The 27,799-nt window shown below is 42.2% G+C and overlaps 1 protein-coding gene and 1 pseudogene across 2 annotated transcripts in view; one reads left to right on the top strand and one right to left on the bottom strand.

Moving 5' to 3' along the window:
* SEMA3C (semaphorin 3C) overlaps nt 1-8,896 on the bottom strand; it is a gene marked incomplete at its 3' end in the record, with an annotated part of 165,430 nt that extends 156,534 nt beyond the window's left edge. The window contains exon 1 of the mRNA XM_080701056.1: nt 8,767-8,896. Coding sequence (XP_080557182.1) covers nt 8,767-8,869 — 103 coding nt within the window. The 5' untranslated portion in view covers nt 8,870-8,896. The remainder of the gene's footprint in view (nt 1-8,766) is intronic.
* Nucleotides 8,897-12,053: 3,157 nt separating this feature from the next.
* The window catches only part of LOC308266789 (histone-binding protein RBBP4-like), a 91,398-nt pseudogene continuing 75,652 nt past the window's right edge, over nt 12,054-27,799 (top strand). The window contains exon 1 of the transcript in view: nt 12,054-12,147. The product of the transcript in view is annotated as a histone-binding protein RBBP4-like (transcript). The remainder of the gene's footprint in view (nt 12,148-27,799) is intronic.

Here is a 27,799-nt window from a genome sequence, read left to right on the forward strand (position 1 = left end):
CAGGATTATTACTGTAAATAATAAGGAATATTTTATAATGAGAAAGTCATCAATTTATCAGGAGGTATAACATTTCAAAGTATATCAATATATAATATGAGAAATTAAAAAACATGAATCTAAAATTGATAGAAATTAAAGAATAAAAATCTATAAATGTGCTGGGCATGGTGGCGCACGCTTGTAATCCCTGCGCTTGGGAGGCAGAGACAGGAGGATCGCGCAGGTGCTGGCTTCAGAGAAACTCTGTTTCCAAACAAAATAAATATAAAATAGGTCTAGGAGTGTAGCCCGGAGGTAGAAGGGCTTCCAGAAACCCCAGTACCACATTAAAAAAAAAAATCTATAATTGTAGTTAGAGACTTCAACCTCTTTTTTCAGTAATTGAAAAACTAAGTAGATAGGAAATAAGTAAAGACACACAATACTGATAAGATCTAATTTACACTCATAGAACACTATATGTAATAGAAGCAGAATATGCATTCTCTTCAGTAAGATTATATTCTGTGTCATGAAATTAATCTTAAATAATTTCAACCACAAAATATATATTCTTTGACAAAAATTAAATCAGAAATCAATAACAGATATGTAAAAATACACAATTATAAATAACTAACATTTCTAAATAACCAATGGGTAAAAGAAAAAAATAAAGTGGCAATCAGAAAAAATTTGAACTGACTGAAAATCAAAATACATTTTATCAAAATTTGTTGTGGACAGCTAAAGAAGTATTTTGAGGAAAATCTATAGCACAAAGGATTAGAAGAAAGGGATTAAATCAGTGGCTTAAGCTTCCACTCTTAGAAGTTCCTACAATAAATAAACAGTATTGTATCAGATTAAAAAGCTTCTGTATAGCAAAGGAAACTATCAAGAACCTGAAGAGTAAGCTTGTAGAATTGGATAAAATCTTCACCAGCTAGCCTTTTGATAGAGGATTAATATCTAAAATATATAAAGAACTTAAAAAACTCAAAACTAAAAACTCAATTTAAAAAAATGAGCAATGGTTCTAAATAGAATTCTCAAAAAAGAATTACAAATGACCAATAAACACATGAAAAAATGTTCAATATCATTAGCAATTGGGAACATGCAAATCAAAACTACACTGAGATTCCATCTGACTCCAGTTACAATGACAATCATCCAGAATCAACAATAAAGGATGGTGAATATGTAGAGAAATAGGAACTATTCTACACTGTTGGTGGGATTGCAAATTATTACAGCCACTATGGAAATCAGTATGGAAGTTCCTTAAAAGACTGGGAATGAAGCCACCTCACAACCCAGCCATACAACTTTTGGGGATCTTCCCAAAAGCATTGAAATCAGATTACTATGGGGACACATGCATTTTCATGTTTGTAGCAGATCAATTCACAATAGCCAAACTATGGAACCAGCCTTGTTGTCCATCAGCAGGCAAAGAGATTACAAAACAATGGTATATATACAATGGTATATATATATGGTATATATATTGGTATATATACATAATTATGTCATTTTTTCAGAAAACAAATGGAACTCAAGAATATTATGCTTAGTGAGATTAGGCAATCACAGAGAGTAAAGGGTCATATGTTTTCACTCATGTGGAAGCTAGAGATAAAGAAGGCCTCAGAAAAACAAGGGAGACACTGGTGGAATTGTGGAGGAGAGACAGAGAGAAGAGGGTCGGGAAGGCAGAAAAAAGAAAGATCTGATGATGTTAACTATTCAAATAAGTTTTTGTTCATATGTAAGATTATCTTTGGTGGTTCAGAGGAACTTGCAAGCACACAATGAATGCTGTGTGCATGTACACATCACTCTGAACCTCACTATGATGTAAAATTACAATGTACCAGTTAAAAAAAAATTCTTAAAAGAAGAGCAAATTAAATACGAAACAAGAAGGAATTAGATAATAATGGCTTTTAGAGACTAAACCAGTAAATGAAATATCAAACAGAAAATAAGAGGGTAAAACAAAACCAAAAGCTGATTAAAGAGATTGACAAATTGATAAGCCTCTAGCCAGAATAACCAAGAAATAAAAAGTAAAGACATGAGTTATCAATATCAGAAGAAAATAAAGAACATTACTACGGATCTTATAGACATAGTAAAGATAAAAAAGAAACATCATGAAAAATTATTTCAAAAAACTGATCATCTGCTGGGCATTGTGGCGCACAATTGTAATCCCAGCACTTGGGAGGCTGAGACAGGAGGATCACACATGTTTGAAGTCAGCCTCAGCTACTTAGTGAAGCTCTCAGCAACTTAGTGAGACCCTGTTTCTTAATAAAGTATAAAATAGGTCTGGGAGTATATCCCGGAGGTAAGCCCCTGGGTTCTGTCCCTAGTATCACAAAAAATGAAAAAAAAATTGAGCATCTTAGATTCACCATGTCAATCATCAGCTGAAAAAATATTATTCTTATAAGAATTTACTCAATTTCCAAATAGAAGCAATATTTAACATAAAAACATATATCAAATATAGATAATATTTTTATTTATCTGAAGTTTAAAGACCTTTATTACATATTACATGCAACTGATATATTTTTTCAAGGTATAGAGTATTTATTCTGATTTTATAAAATAATGTATGCTAAGACCTCCACTAGATAAAGGCTGACCTTTTCTACGATGTTTTACCTAGTACATTAACAAGTAAAACAAAGTTTCCCTATTGAACATAGGTAACCTTCCATTTTCTTATAATCCTTCTAAATTCCAAAGTTTCCTTCCCCTTCCCAGGGGAAAAATGCAATGTCAATAATGCTGAGAAGTGTGCATCTGTCAATCTATTGGATATTTCTTCAATTTATTGGATATTTCCTCAATAGAAATTCAACTTTATAAATTATTGCTATGAAGTTTCTCTTCATTTGAAAACTTATTTGCAGACTTCCGGGAAGATGGCGACCGAGAAAGCAGCATTTACGAGTCCTGCTAAAACTCGATCTCTATTGCTACAAAATCAGCGCTTTTCATAGCCAGAAAACACTAGCAACAGAGAAATTTAAAAAGTAAACACAAAGGACAGAGAGAAAAAAGACTAGAAGAACAACCAGAGGCCAGAAAAGAAATCAAGTCCGCAATGCAATAGTGGAGCCACGTTGGCGCCATCTTCCCTCACAGCACCAGGCTCCAGAGAAGAAAAGTAAATAAGGAGCTGAAGTGGGCAGCTGCGGATCATTTGGTTGTAATTCAGCAGTTGTTTCAGCGCAAAGAACGCCTAAAACTCCCAGTGGCCAAGCTCATCACACCTTCCAGGGAATCAGAACTGAGCTCAAAACCAGAAAAGAAATATGCCAGCCTCATGGCCGAGGGCGTGGCAGTGGTGCCATATTGCCAACAGCAGCAACGAGTTGTTCACCGGCCCCCGCCACAGCTCCTGATCAGTGCGCACAATAATCATGAGTGAAATTGCGGCCCCTAAAGGAAAAATCCCTGTACTGCACTCCCAGGGAATTGTGCAGCTTTGATAATCTCTTTGGATCTGAGATTTTGCAATCCAACCCAGTGAAGGAGTAGCAGTGGAGGAGATACCACACCCTAGTCGCAGCTCCCCATGGGAAAACGCCCAGCCCGGCATCCCCACGGTCTCGCACAGCCTTGATTAACTCCCTGGGTCTGAGACTTTGCAATACAACCCAGTAAAGGCATAGTGGTGGCTGAGATTACCACAGACTTGAGATACAGAGCACCCTAAGTGAAGTCATAGTGACCCAGGGAAGGCACAAAATTCTGAAATCATGGGAGAGAGGAACAACAATAGAGCAATGAATGCCCACAACCCCATATTATCAGAACCTGATAACACAGACATTCAGAGATCTCCAGAGATCAAATCAGGAATATAACTGTAGAAATAATACAGGACTTTCGAAAAGAATTTAGAAAAAGTCTAAAAGAAAAAAAGGATGTGATTATTGAGGCAAAGGCCTCAATTCAAAGTATAAACAATCGATTAGACCACATGGAGAATAGAATCTCGCTCCTAGATGATCAGTCCAAAAATGAACACATAATTTTAACTTAGAAAAAAAATCAGACAGCAGGAATCTGACATTGAAGAAATACGGGCCCATTTTAAGACAGTTAACCTAAGAATAATCAAAATAGAGGAGGGAAAAGAAGGTGAAAACAAAGGGATCAATAATCTCTTCAAAGAAATAATAGAGAAATTTCCAAACATACAGCAAAAGGTCGATACACAGGTCCAGGAAACTTATAGAACCCCCTTTAGACAGGATCAGAGAAGAGGTTACCCATGTCACATAATTGTCAAAATGACCAATGTGGAAGCCAAGCAGAGAATCTTAAAGGCAACAAAAACAAAAGGCCAAGTGACATTCAGAGGCAAACTAATTAGTCACTCCAGATTTCCCAAACCAAGTCATGAGAGCCAGAAGGGCTTGGAGTAACATATTCCAAACTCTGAAAGAAAACAACTTCCAGCCAAAAATTTCCTACCCAGCAAAACTATCTATCAAATTAGATGGGGAAATAAGAAGCTCCCATGAAAAACAGAAACTGAAGGAATTTATGTCTTCAAAACCAGCACTAGAGAAAATATTCAAGGAGATTAACTACAAAGAAGAAATAGGTAATACACACCAGAACCAGAGAAACAAGATTTTCCATCCAGCAGACAACTAAGATTGGTTATCTCTGGAGTCATTATTTATTTTAGTCTTTTACCTATTTCTAAATTATATCTTTTGCTTTTATTGTAGCTAATTTTTAGGATTTCTATTTGGAATATTAATATACCTTCAGATACAGCATTTGGAAATATTTTATCCCATTCTATCAGTAACTTTTAACTCTGTTTACATTGTCTTTGGATGTACAATATTTTTTTATTTTTTAGGAAGTTTGTTTATCTTTTGTTGCCTGTGCCTTTGAAATCATATCCAAGAAATCACTGCCAATTTCAATGTTGTAAAGTTTTATGGCCCAGGTTTTCTTCTAAAGTTTATAGTCTTAAGATTTACATTTAAGTCTTTTATCTATTTTGTGTTAATATTTGTATATGGTATTAGGTAAGGGTCCAATTTTGTTCTTTTTCATGTAATTATTATTTTTCAACAATATTTAGTGAAAAGATTATTTCCTTCACCAAATGTTCTTGGAAACCTTGTCAAAAATAATTTGACCATATATGGAAGAATTTATTTCTAGACTTTTTATTTTACTCCACTGGTTTATATATCTGCCTTTATAGCAGTACTACACTGTTTCAATTATTGTAGCTTTATATGGCTTGAAATCAGAAAATGTACATCTTTTAGCTTTGTTCTTTTTCGAGATTGTTTTGGGTATTTAGAGTTCATATAAAATGTTAGGATAGATTTTTTTTTCTGAAAAACAAATAAATAAATGTTGATAGTTTCACCTTAAAAAAAACGAATAAAATATCATCTGGTAAGAAAGGAAGCAAAAAAATATTGAAATGTTATCTCTAAGTAATCAAAAGCTTGATATCAGACAAATGAATCTGTTATGTGAGATTATCATTGTTAATTTGGGATAAATTGCTATAATATTAGATGTCAACCACTAAGCCAAGCATGGGAAGGGGGGATGGGGAGGGAATGGGGTGGCAATTGGGTAGGGGCTACCTGGGCGATGTGTACATGTATGTCTACACAAGTTTTTTTTATCCCATTATGATGTATGAATACAGTGTACCAAAAAAAAATTAAAAAAAGAAAACCTATTTGCCATAAAATGAGAATTATGAAAGTTAATAAAATATTTATTAGAAGTCACAATTTTATTAACATGAAAGATTTTCTAACACAGAGGTGACTAATTTATATCATCTGAAGTACATCCTCTCAAAAGGCTGATGACCATCAGCTTGACCTTGCACTAGATCAATATGGAAGGCAAATCTGCAAATCATTGTCTCCCAAATGTTACCACTCCATCAATCCACCAGCAGGAAGGGATGGAATGTGGGTGGGAGGAGAAACTTCTTGTTTCACACACCTTTGCACTGACAGAAATGCTTACTTGGACTGCAAGTAAAGCAAGACTGAACAGATTCTTCTAAAGTTAATCCCAGAAACAGAGAGAACCATGTTACAGTGAGGTAGAATAGTTGAAGACAAAAGTGCCAGCAGGCAAGGTAATTAAAAGAGAACATACCGATGCACAGATATACATCCTAAAGGATGCAGCTGACCTTGGCCTGAAACAACTTGAAATTACCTGGATTTTCTCAAAATAGCTTCGAATTCCTGACTTTACTTGAGAGACAGTGATAGAAATTTAAAATGTCAAATGCATTTTTAAAATGCATATCCACTTATATTTAAATAAGTTTGGACTAATATCTCTGACTGTCAACCCTGTACATAATTCTATATTTTGATGTCAAAAATAAATCTTTTCTGATGAGATAGTAACCTACTCTAACCTATTCAGTATACTACCTCATATATTAGACCATCTCATATTCCTATATACTAGAAGAGGCCTAGAAAATAGAGGGGGGATTGTACTGCTCCTTAATTTTTTTATTCTTATTTTATAAGTCATTATTTGATTAATGAAGACTTTAAGCAGGTACACTGTGAAATATCTTAGGAACTATCTTGAATTAATGGTTGTAATTTGTACTTTTTTTTGCGGCACTGGGAATGGATCTCAGGGGCATTCTACTTCCAATCTACAACTCCAGCCCTATTTTTTTTTTTAAACAGGGTCTTACTGAGTTAGAAAGGGCCTCACTTAGTAGCTGAGGCTGTTCTTGAACCTCGATCCTCCTGTCTCAGCCTCCCAAATGCTGGGATTACAAGTGTGTGCCACCAAGCCTGGTGATATTTATACATCTTAATAACCTTTTTAAAAAATAGTATTTAAGTTAAGTGATATTTTATTTCTACAATTGTACTAGTAATACTCTTGGAAAGAACAAAATATTAGGAGCCATAGAACGTCCAGATCTGCAACTTATTTTTATCATGCTATTATTTTACATAAGTTACAAATCAAGGTAAATCTATCTTGAAAAAATTGGTTTTTAGTTTGAAAGAATTTAAAATATCAGACATGCAGTATTTTAAAAGTCCATCATAAGTTCTAGTCACAGTATAGTATTGAAGTCACTGTTCTACATAGTATTAAAGTTTGGTTCTTCAGGATGATATTACTTTTTTCCCATTGTATATAAATTCTAATTGTCTTTTCAAGTGAGACTTGCTGAATTATCTCTAGGACTCATCTATTATTAATATTTACATAAATTAAGCTTGGATTAGTTTTGATGTAATAGAAAGACTCCAGTTCAGACACCTAATAGACCACCTCATATTCCTATATACTAGAAGAAGCATAGAAAATAGAGGGGGGATTGTACTGCTCCTTAATTTTTGTATTCTTATTTGATAAGACATTTCATAGTTCTTAAATTTGGAGAAAAAGTATGAGCAGACTGTGAGAAAAAGCCATTTCAGCTAGGTCTGGTGGTACACAACTGTAGTCCTAGTGCTGGGAGTCTGAGATAGAAGAATAACGGGTTCCATACCAGCCTCAACAACTTAGCAAGACCTTCAGCAAGTTACCAAAAAATAAAAATATAAAAAAGGTTGGAAGTGTATCACAGAGTGAAAATGCCTCTGGGTTCAACTACCAGTACCAATTAATTAATTAATAATTTGTTTTAAAAGGGGGGGCTGGAGAAATAACCCAGTTTTAGAACAATTGATTGAACTGAGTTCAATCTCTAGCACCAAGGGGGGCAAAAAAAAAAAAAAACACATTTCAAAGTGCCTTTCTATTCTTCACTACTTAAATGCATAGCTATGGTTTTAAGGAGTTAAGGAGGAATCCCTGACCTGTAGTCTAAGGAAGCAATCAGAAGCTCACACACTCAAGAGTTCTAAAGATGACTCCTTTAGTGTTTGTAATGACCTTAAGGAAAGCACTTGAAAAAGTTTTTCCTTAAGGAAAATCTTAAAAAAAGAAAGAAAATTAAGATAGTCACTTGTCTGAGTCACAGCATCGCATTATTTGAAATTGCAGATAACAGGAAATTTCAGAAATACCTTCTTAGGAAGATTATGCCATTTATCAAATGAAAGTAAAGTATGTGCAATGGCACTGAGTTTCATGCAGATAAAGTTGAAAGACATAATAAAGATATCAGTGATCTTTGTGTGTGTGTGTGTGTGTGTGTGTGTGTGTGTGTGTGTGTGTGTAGTACTAGAGATTGAGTCCAGGAGCATTCTACCTGTAAGCTACAGCCCCAACCCTATTTTATTTTTATTTTGAAACAGGTTCTCACTAGGTTGACAAAAGGCTCAGTAGTTGCTGAGGCTGTCCTTGAACCTGTGATCCTCCTAGTCTCAGCTTCCCAAATACTGAGATTACCAGCCTGTGCCACCAGGCCTGGCTTGATATACACAATCTTGATGAGCCAGGTGAATAGTAAGATCAAAGATGTTAGGCTTTGGGATCTTTCCAGATACACACAGAAACAAAGAAGAAAAATAAGGGGAGGAAAATGGCAGTGTGTGCTTTAAGTATTTTCATAAACAGTACCACAAATGCAACAAAGGGCTTTTGTTTTTTAACCAATAACTTAAATTATTTATGTCATCCAAACAGCACTCCAGCAATATTTTAAAAATTAGCCCTACGTAATGCTTTACTCTCTTTATTAATTTTTTAATCTGGACAAGAAAGAAAAATAAAACTTTAAAAACCATTTTTTGCTAGAATTTGTATCAATTCTCTTACCGTCGAATGTTAAATAAACTCTTGCTTGGGGCTGAGAAGATCCTTTTACACAGATAGAACAAATAGATACTCCAACCAACACACAGATCGCCTGGAATGCCATTTCTTCAGAAATGCAAGCTAGAATCCAAAGGAAAAACACCTTGAAAAGAGAGATAACAAGTTTATTACATCTCATGTCACATTTCAGGCATACACAAAACACAGCAGCTCAGACAGAACAACCTGTTCACAAAAGATGTAGCTGAAACTTTTACAGTAATGGCAAACAGTAGGAGGTGCTGTGACTTTGCTTCTCAGATGTGAAAACAGTGATTTGTGTCTTGAAATCTTTGCAAGAAAATATTTTATCTTCTAGCAAAGCAATGCTAACATCAAAGCAGAACAAAGCAACAAGGAAAAAAAAATGTATTAATTCCCAAGAGGAAACACAATATTTTACTGATTTTCTCCCTAAAAAATCCCACTAAAATGATTTGAGAGTGGTACCATAAGGATATTGCTGGGTGAAAATTCTCTCTCTCATAAATTTAGCGTCAGATAAATCCCATGTGTACATTCATGTGTATCTACCCACTTCCATACTCATTAGCTCTTTAGGAGTAATTCTCTCTGAAATAGTGTTTTTACCCATAAATTTATGTGTGTCCCATCCCTGATTACTAAAATCACTTGAATCAATTATCTGCCAGTTTATTCAGATGACCAGGCAGCTGTTAAATGATGCAGATGAGATAGCCATGGACTCATGCCAAATTCAAACCAATGACTTAGTGGTGAGTAATGCAGTGAGCCTGTACCCACCAATGCATATTTTAAATAAATCAAGCAGAAAGTGGGCTGTCAAAATTCCAAAGGATAAATCAAAGAGACAAGTATGATTGCTTAGAACTGTAGCGATAAAATTGATACATGCCATTAACTAATGTCTGAATACCAAAGAAGGCCAGGTAATGTGTTGGGATACAACCACAGGAGCTCTAGTGGCCAGACCATGTAAAACAAACTCAAGACCATAAAAAGAAACCTCATTATTTTTATCTACCATAATTACACAGCACAATGACCTGACAGTTTAATCTAGAAATGCATTTGCACAGATAACAACAGTGCTGATCTTCAATATGATATGGCTTTTAAAAGTGAAATTCCACCACTATTCTATTTCATAGAGTGCCGTTAAAAAATGTAAAGATTTTAATAGAGAAGAAAAATCACAATTAAACCAAACATGCAATCGCAAACAAACAAAAAAAAATCCTAAATTGCTTCCATAGGTAGCGTGTATGCTATGAGTTGAATAATGAAATGCCTCCTGTTCCTACCACACAGACGGAGGAAACCCTGGACATGTTTGTGTTGGTAATTTTCAAAAGAAACAGTTTCTTCCTGCTTCCACAACCTCTTCACCCTGTCATCCCTAAATTAACTTAGAAGAAAAGTGATTTTATGGGTGACTTTCTCTTAGTAATTTGCCCCTTGGTTTTGTTGACTTTATAGTCAAAGCCAAGAGGGAAAAAAAAACAACAAAAAACTACTAATGTATCCAACCTTAGTCTGTGTAGGCAGGTTGATAATATTGACACTTTTTTTTTAACATATTGCTACTAACAGTATCTAATGGAATGTCTCCTACAAAGGGTCATATATCACAAATTGCAAAAAAAAAAAAAAAAATTACCGGAGACGAAATGATAAATCAAATGAAACCACTCTACAGAACAATCCGAGGTCAGTCCCACCTAGTGTTGAGAGGTGAAAGCCAAGACTCTCGTCTAAGCTTCCAGCTTCCCCGACCCTAATATCTTAACTTCTCCTTTCAATTCAGACGTAATGTTTTTTTTTTTTTCACTTCTACGGATTGCCCACTAATAATACATAAGAATTCTTTATTTCTTCCAGACCAATGTTGCCCTAGAAGGCACTGTAAACTCAACTTTCAACTCTCCGCAGGTGTCACTGCCTAAAGAAACAACTCACGCGGGGCTCCCAGCACCGGCACCGCTTCCCGGACCAACCGCGTGCGCTCCTAAGAAAACGTTCAGGCTGGAGCACACCAATGTATGAGAAGTTAGTGCATGCACCAGGAAAGAAAAAAAAAAAAAGTTATATTTTGCTAAATGTGTCCTGCTGAAAGGCACGAGCCCAGCTTACCGAGGTTGGAAGAGCTCAGCACGGAAAAGTCATCAGTTTGCTACCGGGTAGGATTCTTCAGTTTCTCCAAGTCCTTTTTCCCCCAGATCTTAATTTCCACAGTGAAATTCTTGCTCCCAGGTCCTCGGAGTTTCTTTGTAGAGGAATCCTGGGCGATGCGGCACCCGGAGACCTCTCCGCGGCGCTCAATCCGGCACCGAGGCGTGAATGGAGAGTGGCCGGGGCGGGGGCGAGCGCTCGGTGTCCGGTTACAGCGACGCGGCGCGCGGCTGGGGCTGCCCGGGCGCACCGCCCAGCAGGCTCGCACCAGCCGCCCCGCGCGCCCGCAGCATCCCCGCCGCCCGCAGACCCCACCCGAGCGCGCAGCCGGGGGAGCGAGCCGCCCGGGCGGGGCCGACCCGGCCGCCCGCCCCAAGGATGCGCAGACGCTCGCCGGGCAGGGGCCGCCGCGCTCAACTCTCCCCTGTGCTGTCCGCAGCCAACTTGCAGGACGCGCTCTGAGGTTTTTTTTCTTAACCCGCAGCTCTTGGAAAGCACGCAGGCTTTCCTTGGCTGTAACTATTAAAGTGCAAAGCAGTTGTTTTTTTTTTTTTTTTTAATTTTTCCCTCTTTGCCAGAGAAGGATTGCTACATCCTTTTAAGGCAAAGAGTTGTGTTTTTAAAAGGACGGGAGTCTTGCCTTTATCCTGCAGCAAATTGTCTGAAACCAATGAAGAGCAATCTTGACGCCGAAGTTTCTCCTTTTTTTTTTTTTTTTTTTTTTAAATGGGAATCTTATTTCCTATCCGTTCCCTTTATGTCCCCAAGTCTGTCACTGTGCGGACCTCGCCACACTGACTCATATACAGTGACTTCTCCTCTGGCCTACTCCCCAAACTTAACTACAAAAGATGATGTCGCAATTTCGTGGAGGAAGGAAGATCTGAGGTATTCTAACAGACTGAGGCTTAGGATTCTGGACATCAGGGATGTGTTTCAGCATTGCTTTTAGTTATATTCGTGAAACTCTGGAACAAACTTTGATGTTAAGCGAAAATTACTTCTCCCGACCACAATGAACTAAATGTTTTGAACATGGAGAAAAGAGCTTTGATCCTAATAAACTAGCAGGCCCCTGCTTAAAATCATGAGCCATGGTCCAGCAGGTGTCGCTGTACAGAGAGAACGCCAACTGTGATTTGTCCATCTTATACCTTAGAATTTTCTTTATAAAACGAAGCAGAATGGGTACGTTCTTGTAAAAGGTATCAGACAATATATCTGTAATACCTTCCAAAAATCATCGCTGACTGGGAAGGCTAAATGAAGTCGTTGGTGGGAGGAAGTGATGATTATGATTGAGAAACATCTTTCATGTGTCTGTCTAGACACTGACTCTTATTCCACTATTAAACATGCCTCTGACTCTTGCTGTATAGTTGGGAAATTAAGGGATCGGTTCAAATAATTTAAATTTGACTGCACACATTATTCCAATATTCACTTTCTTGGCGTGCTCTTCAACTGAACTTTAAATATCTCCGAGGTACACCTGCCATCTGATTTAAAAATGGGCAAACGGAGCTAAATAGATATTTCTCAAAGGAAGGTATATGACTGGCCAATAGATACGTGAAAATAGATATATCCCTAATCATTAGGGAGGTGCAGATTGAAAGCACAATGAGATATCACCTCACACCTGTTGGAATGGTTATCGCCACAAAGACAAAAGATAAGTTGTTGGCCAGGATGTCTACGCACTGTTGATAATGTAAATCAGTGCAGCTGTTATAGAAAATGATATGAACTTTCCTTAAAAACCTAAAAGATAAATTTACTATATGATCTAGCAATCCTACTTTGGAGGTTTATCTAAGAGTTGAAGTCATTATGTTGAAGAAATATCTACTTTTCCATATTTATTGAAGCACTATTCACAGTAGCCAGGTTACAGATTAGCCTGAGTGTCAGTCATGGTCATGGATGAATGGGTAAAAAATAAATTATATATATATATATATATATATATATGCATTATATTTATAGTTCAACTATACAATGAATAGTGTATAAACTTAAAAAGAAGAAAATTTTTGTTCCAATATGGGTGGAGTTGGAGAATATCATGCTAAGTGAAACAGACCTAAGACAAAACCACAAATACCATATAGTGTCATTTATATATATAAGTGAACTTACTGAAGCACAAAGTAGAATAATGGTTACTAGAGGCTGTTGGTAACAGAAATGGGGAGATGATAGTTAAAAGGTACAAGCTTCAATTAAACAGGAGAAATAAGATGGGCTCTTATTTTTAGATCAACCACATACCATGTTGAATATAGCTAATAATTGAGTTCTGTACATTTCAGTAGAGCTAAGAGTAATTTTAAAAGTTCTCATCACAAAAAATGTTAAATATTAAAGGCAATGAGTATGTTAATAAATGTAAGAATTCAAAAACAATATTCCAAGGCCAATAAAAGTATTATCAGGGATTTTGAAATATATTTCCAACTAAATAAATGTTTTATTTAAAATATTATTATAGTAACAGCTATTCTACTTTTGGGGTGATTAATACAATCAAAATGTGAGCTGGTCCTTGACACAAGTTTGTAATAATGAACTTAACCTACCAAATATCTGACTATTTAAAACCAGATGTAAATATAAATAAAGTACCATGTTCATCCTTTGAAATATTTCTGAAACTAATTAAGATCTTGTTATATCCTACCCACTATTCTCTTCCTACTGATATCTGAGTTAGCATTTATAAAATTAAGGAGGGAGAAGAATAAATCATTAGAAAGAAGTACGAACTTTAACAATTACATAATTGTTAATTTGGAAATTTGAGGCTATTAGAAACAGATTAGTCTACAAATCCATGTCAAGTAGAATTATTTATATATTTGATTTTTACTTTCTGAGAACCATGATAAACTCAAGGTGAACACATGTTAAGTCATATATTTATAAGGTAGTTTAATTCCAAACTAGATTTTCAAAGCCCAGAGAATTAGTTCAATCTTTTATACATACTCACAAGGCTTTGGAGTCTATGACAAATAGCTTAGATTTAATCACAGTCTATAAAACTTGTGCCGACATTTACTCTATCTTGCCTGAATAAACCTTTTTTCAATGTACTCTTGGAATTTAATGGCATTCCTTTATTCCTGAGGCATTAACAGTCAGCCACACCTCAAAATGAATCATAAAAATACTGATAGGCATTAGCCAAGAAAGAGTCATGCACAAGGACACAACTGGTGCTTTTACCTGATGTGTGCCACAGAGTGAGATTTTAAAAGTGCATTAGACATCCCTTACAAGATTTATCTCTGTTCCTATTGCCCCATGCTACTTAGGAGCCCAGAACACATCAATAAAATGGTATTTATATGGGAAAGTTTGGTGGTGGCTAAACTTTCTTTTTTCTTTCTTTCTGTGTGTGTGTGCGTGTGTGTGTGTGTGTGTGTGTGTGTGTGTGTGTGTGTGCTTAGTGGTACTAGAGATTGAACCAAGAGACATTCTTTCTCTGAACTATACCCCCAGCCTTTTTTATTTTGAAATAGGGACTCAGAAAATAACTGCATTGGCTTTGAACCTGTGATCTTCCTATCATCCTCCAGTACTCACCACTCTTTCTTTATCCTTTCTTCTTTCCTTCCTTCCTTCCTTTCTTCTTCCTTCTCACTCTTCTTCCCTCCCTCTCTCCTTCCCTTCTTCTCTCCTTCCTACCAAGATACTGGGGATTAAAGCTAGGGACAATCTACTTCTGAGCCCCACCCCCCTTTAAAACAAAACAAACAACAAGAATAAAAAAAAAAAAACTCAGAATCTCCCTTAGAAATAGCCTGCTGGCCTTGAACCTGTAATCCCCCTAGCCTCTGGAACACTGGGATTATTACAGGCCTGCCCCACCCCATCCTTCCAGGTACTGCTTTTTAAGACTGTGCTCTTTGACTCTGTCCTTATAGTCAGCAAACAATAAGAACTAATTGAGGAAGTTGCTTTGGGAAAGGGGACACTGAATGTACAAGAGTAGTAACACAACTAAATTTAGAGGGCACAAATTACAAAGTTTGCCATTATTAAAACATCTTAAAAAAATTGTCCAGTGTAAAATACTTCGGAGCACCATACTTTTAGAAAGTCTGAACTTGCAATGGTTGTTTACTTTGCTTATATAACCCTTACTTCTCCTTGGGTTACTTTAGCAGCTCTGAGACCAATCCTGTCAAACAGGTTTGGAGGAGAAATCCATATGCAGAATTGCTATGTGAGAGTCTGTAGCCTCTATCAGAATCATTCCTTATGTGTCAACAGGATGTGTGCTTTCATTTTAAATGCACTGTTAATCTATATCCCTGACTTTTGATCTCTCCTTTTCTTGATAAGTAGTAGGCTCTGTGATTCTCTAATTGAAGGCTCCCTGGTAGTAAACAAAATGAACTAGCAACAGTGAAGAACACTGGCCAGAAAGGGAATTACTGTTTTCATTGCTATACCTTTGTAATTTCAAACCAGGTGAATGTATATTACAAAATTCAAAGTTTATGTCTTCATTTAAATACCTTTCAGCCAGTCATGGTGGAACCCACAAACTCAGTCTTAGGCAACAGAGCCTGGAGGATCATAGGTTTAAGACTAGCCTCAGCAACTTAGGAAGGCCATTGGCAACTTAGGGAAACCCTGTCTCAAAATTAAAATAAAATAGGGGTAAGGTGTGGCTCATATGACAAACACTCCTGGGTTCCATCTCTAGTACCACACACACACACACACACACACACACACACACACACATAAAACCATTAAACATCTCACAGTTAAATGCAAAGTTTCCTAGATGAAACTAAATAAGAGCATATTATGTACCAGTATTGGGAATGGCCTAGGAAGATTTGAGAAAGCTCTGATTATTAATATATTTCAAAAATAATTATGTCAAAATGGCGACAGACCTGGAGAGAGAAAGGCTTGGCTTTGGTCAGGAAGCAAACAGCTACTGAAACTTAGATTGACTTAGCTAAATGTAATTAGCAAGTCAATAGGAGAGGAGAACTAGACCTTTCTTGATCTAAAGACAGATCTACATGATGATCTAGGGAGGGTGGAGCAGGGCTTGACCTTGTCCTTCTAGAAAGGAGACGCCTTGCCACACCTTGCTGGGGGAGGTACCTAACAGGGACGGGTTACTACCTCAGGATTATGTGAACAAGATGGAGGTCATGGGTATAAAAAGTCGAGTCCACGTGTGATCCCTTTGGTGTATTCATTCGAGTCACCCCTCCATGCCACTCTGGCATGGGGCTGTATTTCTATTTTCTGTATTTCTATCTTTTTAATAAACTTCTTTAAATCTTCAGCAACTGTCCAAGCTATGCATATTTATTCTTAGTTTAGGACAAGAACCCGCGGGTTTTTTTCTGTTTTGGTTCGTTTTGGGTTTTGTTGTGGTTTGAGGGAAAGTGTGTCTGGAACCCTACCAGGGATCCCCGGGAACAGTTTCCCCAAAACCCTACTCTCCCAATCTGTAACATATTGCCATTAATATTTATTATGTATTTAATACTCATTACATATAGCATTTCACTTGTAAAGTAGAATGGTAAAGAATTTCCATAGTAAGAGTCTATTAGTGATTTTGCTTCTTTCGTACAAAAATATCATACGCGTATGACAAAAGTTGTAAAAGTATTTTGATCGTCTGTACTTTCATTGTGGGTTAAATGTAAACTCTACATTTGTTCTGTCCTTAGAATATTTCAGGCAAATCCTCAGTGAGAGTAAAGTATGCCTTTGAGATTAGCTATGTACAACTGTGCTTGCAAAGTAACACACAGTTATTTAATAAGCAATGCTTCTCACTTGAATATATGTACACATCCCCGCAATCACAGTCTTTAGAGAAAAGCCAAATGCTTTTATGGCTCTATTGTATCCATAGCCCTCTTTCTCCTCACATGGGAGTAAAAATCCCTTTCCCATACCTCTTCTGGCAGGGGAGCCCAAGAGGCCTGCGCATGTGAGTGCCTCTGATTGTCAGGTGCAAGTAATGAGGCACAGAAATAATAACCAGCTGGAGAAGGACTGTTAGCTACGGTTAATTGATTCCCATCTACAGCCCACAGCATGGCCCAAAGCTATTTCCATATAATATTTAGATTTTACTATTTTTCTACTCTTTTTGAACTTTAAATGGTTGAATAAAGAGTGGAGTATTAAATTGTGTAAATGACAACTTTCATATCCTAGCAGATGCATTCTCATAATGAAAGACACATTGACAAACTCAATTGTTTTCTGTACCAGAAGATAGAGAAAGTTGGGTAGGAAATATGAAAAGTATGAATCACTTATTGTATTTCAATGACTTACAAATGTTTAGTCCTGATTCTTAATGCTTTGGATTTCATATGGGCCTTAAAAATTTTTCTTTTTTTTTTTTTTTGTGGCACTGGAGATGGAACCTAGGCACATTCTACCTGCGAGAAACACCCTCAGGCCTATTTTTTTATTATTTATTGAAACAGGACCTCAGTGAGTTGCAAAGAGCCTCACTAAGTAGATGAGACTGTCCTTGAACCCAGATCCTCCCATCTCAGCCTCCCAAATGCTAGGATTACAAGTGTGTGCCACCATACCCAGAAGGCCTTAACAATTCTAAAGAAGAATACATAATTTTTTAACAACCATGACAACAATTATGATGCACAATTCTTGGAGTATATTTTAATTAAATCTTTCCTTAATGGGTTATGTCTATTGCAGTGGGCTCATTGAATTTTAAAGTGTAACAAAAGAGGGCAGTAAGATTTTAAAGGCAGACAAGCAGGATGTGGTGGCACATGCCTATAATCCCAGTACTTGAGAGGCTAAAACAGAGAAATCCCACATGCAAAGCCTAACCTCAGCAATTTAGCAAGACCCTTAGCAATTTAGGGAGATACTGTTTCTTTTTTTTTTTTTTTTTTTGCAGTACTGGAGATTGAACCCAGGAGCATTCTACCTCTGAGCTGAACCCTTAGCCTTATTTTTGATTCTTTATTTTGAAACAGGGTCTCACTAAGCTGTGGAGGGCCTCACTAAGTAGCTGAGGCTGGCCAAGAACATGTGATCCTCCTGTCTCAGCCTCCCAAATGCTGGGATTGCAAGTATTTGTAACCATGCCTGGCTTTTGTTTCAAAATTTTTAAAAATAAAAAGAACTGGGAATTTAGTTTGGAAGAAGAGTGCTCCTAGGTTTAATCCCAAGGTCAGACGATATTAACAGGCCTTTTACAAAGATTATTTATTTTAATTTTCATGAGCACCCTCCAAAAAGATGTATATCCATTATACAAACAAGAGAGTCAGTTCAGAAATTTGAGGTATCTTCCCCACTTAGGAGCCCTTAGCTATGTGCTCAGGTCTGCTTACCCCTCGGTCCACATGCCTCTTGCTCTGTACCACCCCTTGGAGCATCCGTCTAACAAAAAGTCTAGGAGGAGAGACCCCTGGAGAAACCAGGCCAAGTAAGACGCTGGGTTCTGGGCGGGGGTCGCGGGCTGGGCACGCCAGATGGGGCCCGGGTTGCGGGACTCTGGGCCCCTGCCGAACTGCGCATAGCACGCCAGACCCCTGGAGAAACCAGACACAGTAAGACGCTGGGTTCTGGGCGGGGGTCGCGGGCTGGGCACGCCAGATGGGGCCCGGGTCGCGGGACTCTGGGCCCCAGGCCGAACTGTGCATAGCACGCCAGACCCCTGGAGAAACCAGGCCAAGTAAGACGCTGGGTTCTGGGCTGGGGTCGCGGGCTGGGCACGCCAGATGGGGCCCGGGTCGCGGGACTCTGGGCCCCAGGCCGAACTGCAAATAGCACGCCAGACCCCTGGAGAAACCAGGCCCAGTAAGACGCTGGGTTCTGGGCAGGGGTCGCGCGCGGCGCACAAAAGCCGGGGCCTGGGTCGCAGGACCCTGAGCCCCGGGCCGAACTGCGCGTAGCACGCCAGACCCCTGGAGAAACCAGGCCCAGTAAGACGCTGGGTTCTGGGCGGGGGTCGAGCACGGGGCACGCCAGCTGGGGCCCGGATCGCGGGACTCTGGGTCCCGGCCGAACTGCGAGTAGCACGCCAGACCCCTGGAGAAACCGGGCCCAGAACAGAAAAAGATAAAGAAAAATATCGGAGAGGTGGTAAGAAAGCCGTTATGGATGCCAGGACACTGGAGATGTAGACAAAACTTATCTAAATGCACTGGAACTTATGGAAAAATTCTCCGTGAAAGAGGACTGCTATTTCTCTATATTGTTAAGAATCTCAGACATCACATATAAGGAGAGAGTTTAGCGGAGACCAAGGAGAAATGCGGTGTTGAAAGAGTTCTTCGCTATGGTGGTGGAGACTTGTATTCAGGAGAAGCAGAAACCGGATCTTACCAACTTTATATTTTTTTGGAGAAATTACACCAAATGTCGAATGCTACCATCACGCATGCTTAGGAACACTGGACAACATTCAGAGTGGAAAAAGAGCCTGGGAAGTATTTGAAACGGTGGAGGCAGTGGCAATGCCAGTGGCCAATATTCGGGGGAGGCAGAGATCTGATACACTACAACTGGAACCTTTGAAATAATAACCACAGAGACAGTGATCGGAACCTGCTGAGGGGTTAGGCGGGCGCCGGGGCCAGTGGCCGACATCGGAGCTTGCTGTGAGGCAAGGCCACTACTGAGGCCTCCGTGGCCGGGATCGGAACCTGCAGAGGGGTTAGACCGATGCTGGGGCCAGCGAGGCCGGCATCGGAGCCTGCCTTGAGGCAAGGCCGGTACTGGGGCCTCGAGGCCAGGATAAGAGCCTGCCGAGGGGTTAGGCCGGTGCTGGGGCCAGTGAGGCCGGCAGCGGAGCCTGCCGTGAGGCATGACCAGTGCTGGGGCCTCCGAGGCCGGGATCGGAGCATGCCGAGGGGTTAGGCCGGTGCTGGGGCCAGCGAGGCCGGCATCGGAGCCTGCCTTGAGGCAAGGCCGGTACTGGGGCCTCTGAGGCCGGGATCGGAGCCTGCCGAGGGGTTAGGCCGCTGCTGGGGCCAGTGAGGCCGGCATCGGAGCCTGCCGTGAGGCAAGGCCGGTACTGGGACCTCCGAGGCCAGGATAAGAGCCTGCTGAGGGGTTAGGCCAGTGCTGGGGCCAGCGAGGCCGGCATCGGAGCCTGCCTTGAGGCAAGGCCGGTACTGGGGCCTCGAGGCCAGGATAAGAGCCTGCCGAGGGGTTAGGCCGGTGCTGGGGCCAGCGAGGCCGGCATCGGAGCCTGCCTTGAGGCAAGGCCGGTACTGGGGCCTCCAAGGCCAGGACAAGAGCCTGCCGAGGGGTTAGGCCGGTGCTGGGGCCAGCGAGGCCGGCAGCGGAGCCTGCCTTGAGGCATGACCAGTGCTGGGACCTCCGAGGCCAGGATCGGAGCCTGCCGAGGGGTTAGGCCGCTGCTGGGGCCAGCGAGGCCAGCATCGGAGCCTGCCTTGAGGCAAGGCCGGTACTGGGGCCTCCGAGGCCAGGACAAGAGCCTGCCGAGGGGTTAGGCCGGTGCTGGGGCCAGCGAGGCCGGCAGCGGAGCCTGCCTTGAGGCAAGGCCGGTACTGGGGCCTCTGAGGCCGGGATCGGAGCCTGCCGAGGGGTTAGGCCGCTGCTGGGGCCAGTGAGGGCGGCATCGGAGCCTGCCGTGAGGCAAGGCCGGTACTGGGGCCTCCGAGGCCAGGATAAGAGCCTGCTGAGGGGTTAGGCCAGTGCTGGGGCCAGCGAGGCCGGCATCGGAGCCTGCCTTGAGGCAAGGCCGGTACTGGGGCCTCGAGGCCAGGATAAGAGCCTGCCGAGGGGTTAGGCCGGTGCTGGGGCCAGCGAGGCCGGCATCGGAGCCTGCCTTGAGGCAAGGCCGGTACTGGGGCCTCCGAGGCCAGGACAAGAGCCTGCCGAGGGGTTAGGCCGGTGCTGGGGCCAGCGAGGCCGGCAGCGGAGCCTGCCTTGAGGCATGACCAGTGCTGGGACCTCCGAGGCCAGGATCGGAGCCTGCCGAGGGGTTAGGCCGCTGCTGGGGCCAGCGAGGCCAGCATCGGAGCCTGCCTTGAGGCAAGGCCCGTACTGGGGCCTCCGAGGCCAGGACAAGAGCCTGCCGAGGGGTTAGGCCGGTGCTGGGGCCAGCGAGGCCGGCAGCGGAGCCTGCCTTGAGGCAAGGCCGGTACTGGGGCCTCTGAGGCCGGGATCGGAGCCTGCCGAGGGGTTAGGCCGCTGCTGGGGCCAGTGAGGCCGGCATCGGAGCCTGCCGTGAGGCAAGGCCGGTACTGGGGCCTCCGAGGCCAGGATAAGAGCCTGCTGAGGGGTTAGGCCAGTGCTGGGGCCAGCGAGACCGGCATCGGAGCCTGCCTTGAGGCAAGGCCGGTACTGGGGCCTCGAGGCCAGGATAAGAGCCTGCCGAGGGGTTAGGCCGGTGCTGGGGCCAGCGAGGCCGGCATCGGAGCCTGCCGTGAGGCAAGGCCGGTACTGGGGCCTCCGAGGCCAGGATAAGAGCTTGCCGAGGGGTTAGGCCGGTGCTGGGGCCAGCGAGGCCGGCAGCGGAGCCTGCCGTGAGGCATGACCAGTGCTGGGGCCTCCGAGGCCGGGATCGGAGCATGCCGAGGGGTTTGGCCGGTGCTGGGGCCAGCAAGGCCGGCATCGGAGCCTGCCGTGAGGCAAGGCCGGTACTGGGGCCTCTGAGGCCGGGATCGGAGCCTGCCGAGGGGTTAGGCCGCTGCTGGGGCCAGTGAGTCCGGCATCGGAGCCTGCCGTGAGGCAAGGCCGGTACTGGGGCCTCCAAGGCCAGGATAAGAGCCTGCTGAGGGGTTAGGCCAGTGCTGGGCCAGCGAGGCCGGCATCAGAGCCTGCCTTGAGGCAAGGCCGGTACTGGGGCCTCGAGGCCAGGATAAGAGCCTGCCAAGGGGTTAGGCCGGTGCTGGGGCCAGCGAGGCCGGCATCGGAGCCTGCCGTGAGGCAAGGCCGGTACTGGGGCCTCCGAGGCCAGGATAAGAGCTTCCCGAGGGGTTAGGCCGGTGCTGGGGCCAACGAGGCCGGCAGCGGAGCCTGCCATGAGGCAAGGCCGGTGCTGGTGCCTTCGAGGCCGGGATCGGAGCATGCCGAGGGGTTAGGCTGGTGCTGGGGCCAGCGAGGCCGGCATCGGAGCCTGCCGTGAGGCAAGGCCGGTACTGGGGCCTCTAGGCCAGGATAAGAGCCTGCCGAGGGGTTAGGCCGGTGCTGGGGCCAGCGAGGCCGGCATCGGAGCCTGCCTTGAGGCATGACCAGTGCTGGGACCTCCGAGGCCGGGATCGGAGCCTGCCGAAGTATTAGGCCGCTGCTGGAGCCAGAAAGGCCGGCATTGGAGCCTGCCGTGAGGCAAGGCCAGTACTGGGGCATCTGAGGCCGGGATCGGAGCCTGTCGAGGGGTTAGGCCGCTGCTGGGCCAGTGAGGCCGGCATCGGAGCCTGCCGTGAGGCAAGGCCGGTACTGGGGTTTCCGAGGCCAGGATAAGAGCCTGCTGAGGGGTTAGGCCGGTGCTGGGGCCAGCGAGGCCGGCATCGGAGCCGGCCTTGAGTCAAGGCCGGTACTGGGGCCTCGAGGCCAGGATAAGAGCCTGCCGAGGGGTTAGGCCGGTGCTGGGGCCAGCGAGGCCGGCATCGGAGCCTGCCGTGAGGCAAGGCCGGTAATGGGGCCTCCGAGGCCAGGATAAGAGCTTGCCAAGGGGTTAGGCCGGTGCTGGGGCCAGCGAGGCCGGCAGCGGAGCCTGCCGTGCGGCAAGGCCGGTACTGGGGCCTCCGAGGCCAGGATAAGAGCCTGCCAAGGGGTTAGGCCGGTGCTGGGGCCAGCGAGGCCGGCAGCGGAGCCTGCCGTGAGGCAAGGCCGGTACTGGGGCCTCCAAGGCCAGGATAAGAGCTTGCCAAGGGGTTAGGCCGGTGCTGGGGCCAACGAGGCCGGCAGCGGAGCCTGCCGTGAGGCATGACCAGTGCTGGGGCCTCCGAGGCCGGGATCGGAGCATGCCGAGGGGTTAGGCCGGTGCTGGGGCCAGCGAGGCCGGCATCGGAGCCTGCCGTGAGGCAAAGCCGGTACTGGGGCCTCCGAGGCCAGGATAAGAGCCTGCCGAGGGGTTAGGCCGGTGCTGGGGCCAGCGAGGCCGGCATCGGAGCCTGCCTTGAGCCATGACCAGTGCTGGGGCCTCCGAGGCCGGGATCGGAGCCTGTCAAGGGGTTAGGCCGGTGCTGGGGCCAGCGAGGCCGGCATCGGAGCCTGCCTTGAGGCAAGGCCGGTACTGGGGCCTCTGAGGCCTGGATAAGACCCTGTCAAGTGGTTAGGCCGGTGCTGGGGCCAGTGAGGCCGGCATCGGAGCCTGCCATGAGGCATTACCTGTGTTGGGGCCTCTGAGGCCGGGATTGGAATCCTGCCAAGGGGTTAGACCGGTGCAGGGGCCAATGGCCAGCATCGGAGCCTGGCGTGAGGCAAGTTCACTCCTGCGGCCTCCAAGGTCGGGACCAAAGCCAGCTTAGGGGTTTGACCGGTTCAGGGGCCAGCGAGACCAGAACTGGGTCCTCCCATGAGGCAAGGCCGCTGCGTGAGCCAGCGAGGTCTGGATCAGTCCACTGAGTAGCCAGGCCACTACTGGGACCATCAAGAGTGAGATTGGTACTTGCAACGCAGCATGCACAGAGAAATATCGCAGAAAATATAAATCAGATGCTTCTCTTAATCAGCAATAACTAGGAGGAAAAGGGCAACAGGAAGAGGTTGAGCTATAGAAAGGGCCCTATAGTGAAGCAACTAATGTGACCAATCAGAGGGTATGTAATACTGGAGGACGGAGCCTCTTTAAAATGCAGGAGGTACATAAACAAATGTATCAAAGTAAATCACCAAAGAAGTGTGAAATGGAGGGAGGGGGAGGGAATGGGACGGGGGCTGGAGGAGGGCTAATTGGATGATGTGTGCTTGTATATCCTCTCAAGTCTTGTACTCCAATGTGATTGATATATGACTACAATGCACCAATTTAAAAAAATAAATTAATTAAAAAAAAAAAGTCTAGGAGGAGAATGGAGACCTTCATTTTCTTACCAGCAATTTAGATTTTGAACGTTTTCTGGTTTTGTCAGATGTTTATCACCTTATCTCAGATTCAAATAATAAATACAGACATTCCATTGCCACTATGAATTTTTAGACAATTTGAGAGCAAAATCAGTGTCTACTTCTTTTTTGTATCTTTTAGAATATCTAGAACTAACATGAATAGTGAATAGTGAATAGCTTTGGCTTATTAACGGAGAAGGAGTTCAAAAAATACGGGAGAAGGGAAAAGGGAATATTACCTTGACCAGGCAAAGAACCACAGTTACAAAACACCATACAAATTATTTCATCATCCATCCATTTAGAGTTATATAAAGTGATCCTGTTCTCCTCAAATATATGGTTTGTTACTTTAAAAATATAGTGCATGGCAATACAGGAACATATTTACACAGTGAATTCAAGTCTTAGTAACATGAAGGTCATCTCTCTGAAAAAGGGTCAAGACCAATTTAAAAATTTTAAGTCACAGATTACATATTTCACAAATTACCAACAGGGTTGCCACAATGCCTTTCATTCACTTACTGAAGGATAAAGGTTTAGCCTTCCAGGGTTTAATTATTTATTTTTGGTGGTACTGGGGTTCCTGGAAGCCCTTCTACCTCCGGGCTACACTCCCAGACCTATTTTAGTTTTTTATTTGGAAACAGGTTCTCCTAAGCCAGCATGCGCGGCTGGCTTCAAACCTGCGCGATCCTCCTGTCTCTGCCTCCCAAGTGCGGGGATTACAAGCGTGTGCCATCATGCCCTGCCAAATACTTTCTTATTCATCAAGACTTAATTCGAGTTCATCCAATTTTTATAATTCTAAGCAAAATTGGTTAAGTGCTGGATGTTATAGTGCTGTAAATACATCAGTTTTATTTGCCTGTGTGAATTACATACCATATTATAAATATGGTGGTATTACTTAAGCTTTAGTTTTATTTTCATTTGTAAAATGTGAATTAAGGCCGGGCATGGTGGCACACACTTGTAATGCCAGCATTTGGGAAACTGAGACAGGAGGATTGCAGTTTATGGACAGCCTCAGCTACTGAGGCACTTTGCAACTCAGTGAGATCCTGTTTCAAAATAAAGAATAAAAAATAGGGCTGCAGGTGTAGTTTGGAGGTAGAATGCCTCTGGGTACTATCCCCAGCATTGAAAAAAAAAAAAAAGAAAGGTGAATTAAAACAACCACATATAATTAAAATACAACCATATATAATTCAATACTATAATGTATGTTAACATATTCTCTCTCATTTTTGTATTACCATAAGATTATTGCTCTGTTATTTCATGTAATGCTTCAATTTTGCAAAAATACTCACTTTTTAGCTCCCAACTACTCCTGAACAGGACAAAGAAATCATAGACTCTTTTTTTTTTTTTTTTTTTTTGGTGGTACTAGGGTTCCTGGAAGCCCCTTTACCTCCGGGCTACACTCCCAGACACCTATTTTTTATATTTTTATTTGGAAACAGGGTCTCTTAAGCCAGTGCGGCTGGCTTCGAACCTTTGGGATCCTCCTGTCTCCACCTCCCAAGTGCGGGGATTACAAGCGTGAGCCACCACGCCCGGCGAAATCATAGACATTTTGTAATCAGTAACAAAGCCAACTCTTAGCATACAATGAATTTGTAGACAGCTTGAAAGCAAAATCAGTGTCTACTTCTCCTTTCTATCTTTTAGAATACCTAAAACTAACATGATTAGTGAACAGCCTTGGTTTATTGATGGAGAAAGAGTTAAAAAAAAATATATGGGGAGAAGGGAAGAAGGAATAATACCTTGACCAGGCAAGAGACCACACAGTAACAAAACACCATACAAACTATTTTATCATCTACCATTTTTAATAATATAAAGTGATCAGAGCAGAAATAAATGAAAGAGAATAAAAAAATGCAAAGTATCGACAAAATAAAAAGCTGGTTCTTTGAAAAGATTAATAATATTGACAATCCCCTAGACAACCTAACCAAAAGAAAGAGTGTATCAATTCAAATAATTAAAACGAGAAAAGAACTGGAGGATATTATGCTAAGTGAGATTAGTTAGTTCCAAAATGTTAGAAATTGGATGCTTTCCCTAATATGTGAAAGCTAAGGTGAAAAGGGATATAGGAGGATTCCAGGTTAAAAAGGAGATCCTATAAAGGAGCAAAGGTAACCTAACTGTGGGGATGGGGGAGGGAGGAAACTCTTTAAAGCACACGATCTACTTATTCATATCATAGTCAACCACTAAGCTAAGCATGGGAAGAAGTGATGGGGAGGGAGTGGGTTGGGGACTTGATGGGGGCTGGTGTGATCTGTGCATTTATGTCTACACAAGTTTTTTACCCCATTATGATGTATGAATACAATTCAACAATAAAAATTAAAAAATAATAATACAAGAAAATCAGAAAAGAAAAAAGAGACATCACCGCAGACAGTGAAGAAATTCAAAGGATTGTCAGAAACTATTTTGAAAATAGACTGGAAAACATGGAAGAAATTGATAGATTTGTAAGCACATATAACCTACCTAAACTGAACCAAGAGGACATAGCAAGCCTAAACCAACCAACAGCAAGCAAAGAAATTGAAAAAGAAATAAAAATTCTGACACCAAAGAAAAACCCAGGCCCATACTGGTTTCCAGCTGAATTCCACAAAATTTTCAGAGAAGAACTAATCTCAATATTTTACAGCTTGTTCCAGGAAATCAAAAGAGATGAAATTCTCCCCAAATTCCTTCTACGAGGCCAGTATCACATTAATACCAAAACTAAATGAAGATAACTCAAGAAAAGAAAACCACAGACCAATATCTTTGATGAACATTGATGTAAAAATTCTAACAAAATACTAGCTATATGCATTCAAAACCATATCAAGAGAATTGTACACCACAACCAAGTTGATTTCATCCCTGAAAAGCAAGGCTGGTTCAACATATACAAATCAATACATATTATTCACCACATAAATAGAACTGACAATAAACACCACATAATCATATCAATAGATGCTGAAATTCAAGGCCAAACTCAACAATTTACCAAGATGTGCAGCAACTTATTGAGACTCTGGGTTCCACCCCAGACCCGCAAAAAAAAAAAAAAAAAAAAAGAGACTGTATTTCAAAATAAGACAATAAAAGAGATGGGGTATATCATTTGGAAGTAGATACTCCCTGGGCTTAATCCTGAGTACCAAAATACAAGATTAAATGTAAATATAAAAGCTTTTTGAAAGTAAACCTTGTTGAGAGATACAGTTTAGTGACCATTGAGTCAAGTGCTACTAATGAGAGTTTTCCTACTAGTTCCTTAAAGGTAAAAATATGCACTTGGACTTCATAAAGTTTTTTTTTTTTATAATCACTACATGGACAATATTTTTTCCAGAGAACTTCCTTTTTGAAAACAAATTATTTCTCTTTCTACTTTCTTAAAAAACAAACACACCCACTCTTCACATCCTCATAAACACACCTATATTTTTAATGTGTCTGCTTAAATATTTTAAGAATATTCTTACCTTAGCATTAAAAAGCTCAGGGAAAAATATTAAAATATATTAATTTTATTATAACAAGTATACTGAAGGACCCACCTCAATTTTAACACACACATTACATGTGTGTATCCATTTACTGATGTTGTCATTTATTTGTATGTGTATATATGAGCCATTTTGGAACAGTTTGTAAAGAAACTTCAATATTGGAAACTACTTCATCGTTTGCTTCTATTTAAGTCTCTTGAGTATGCATAACCCTTTGGTCACAA

This window comes from Muscardinus avellanarius (assembly GCF_963383645.1).
Source record: "Muscardinus avellanarius genome assembly, chromosome: 9".
Classification (NCBI taxonomy): domain Eukaryota; kingdom Metazoa; phylum Chordata; class Mammalia; order Rodentia; family Gliridae; genus Muscardinus; species Muscardinus avellanarius.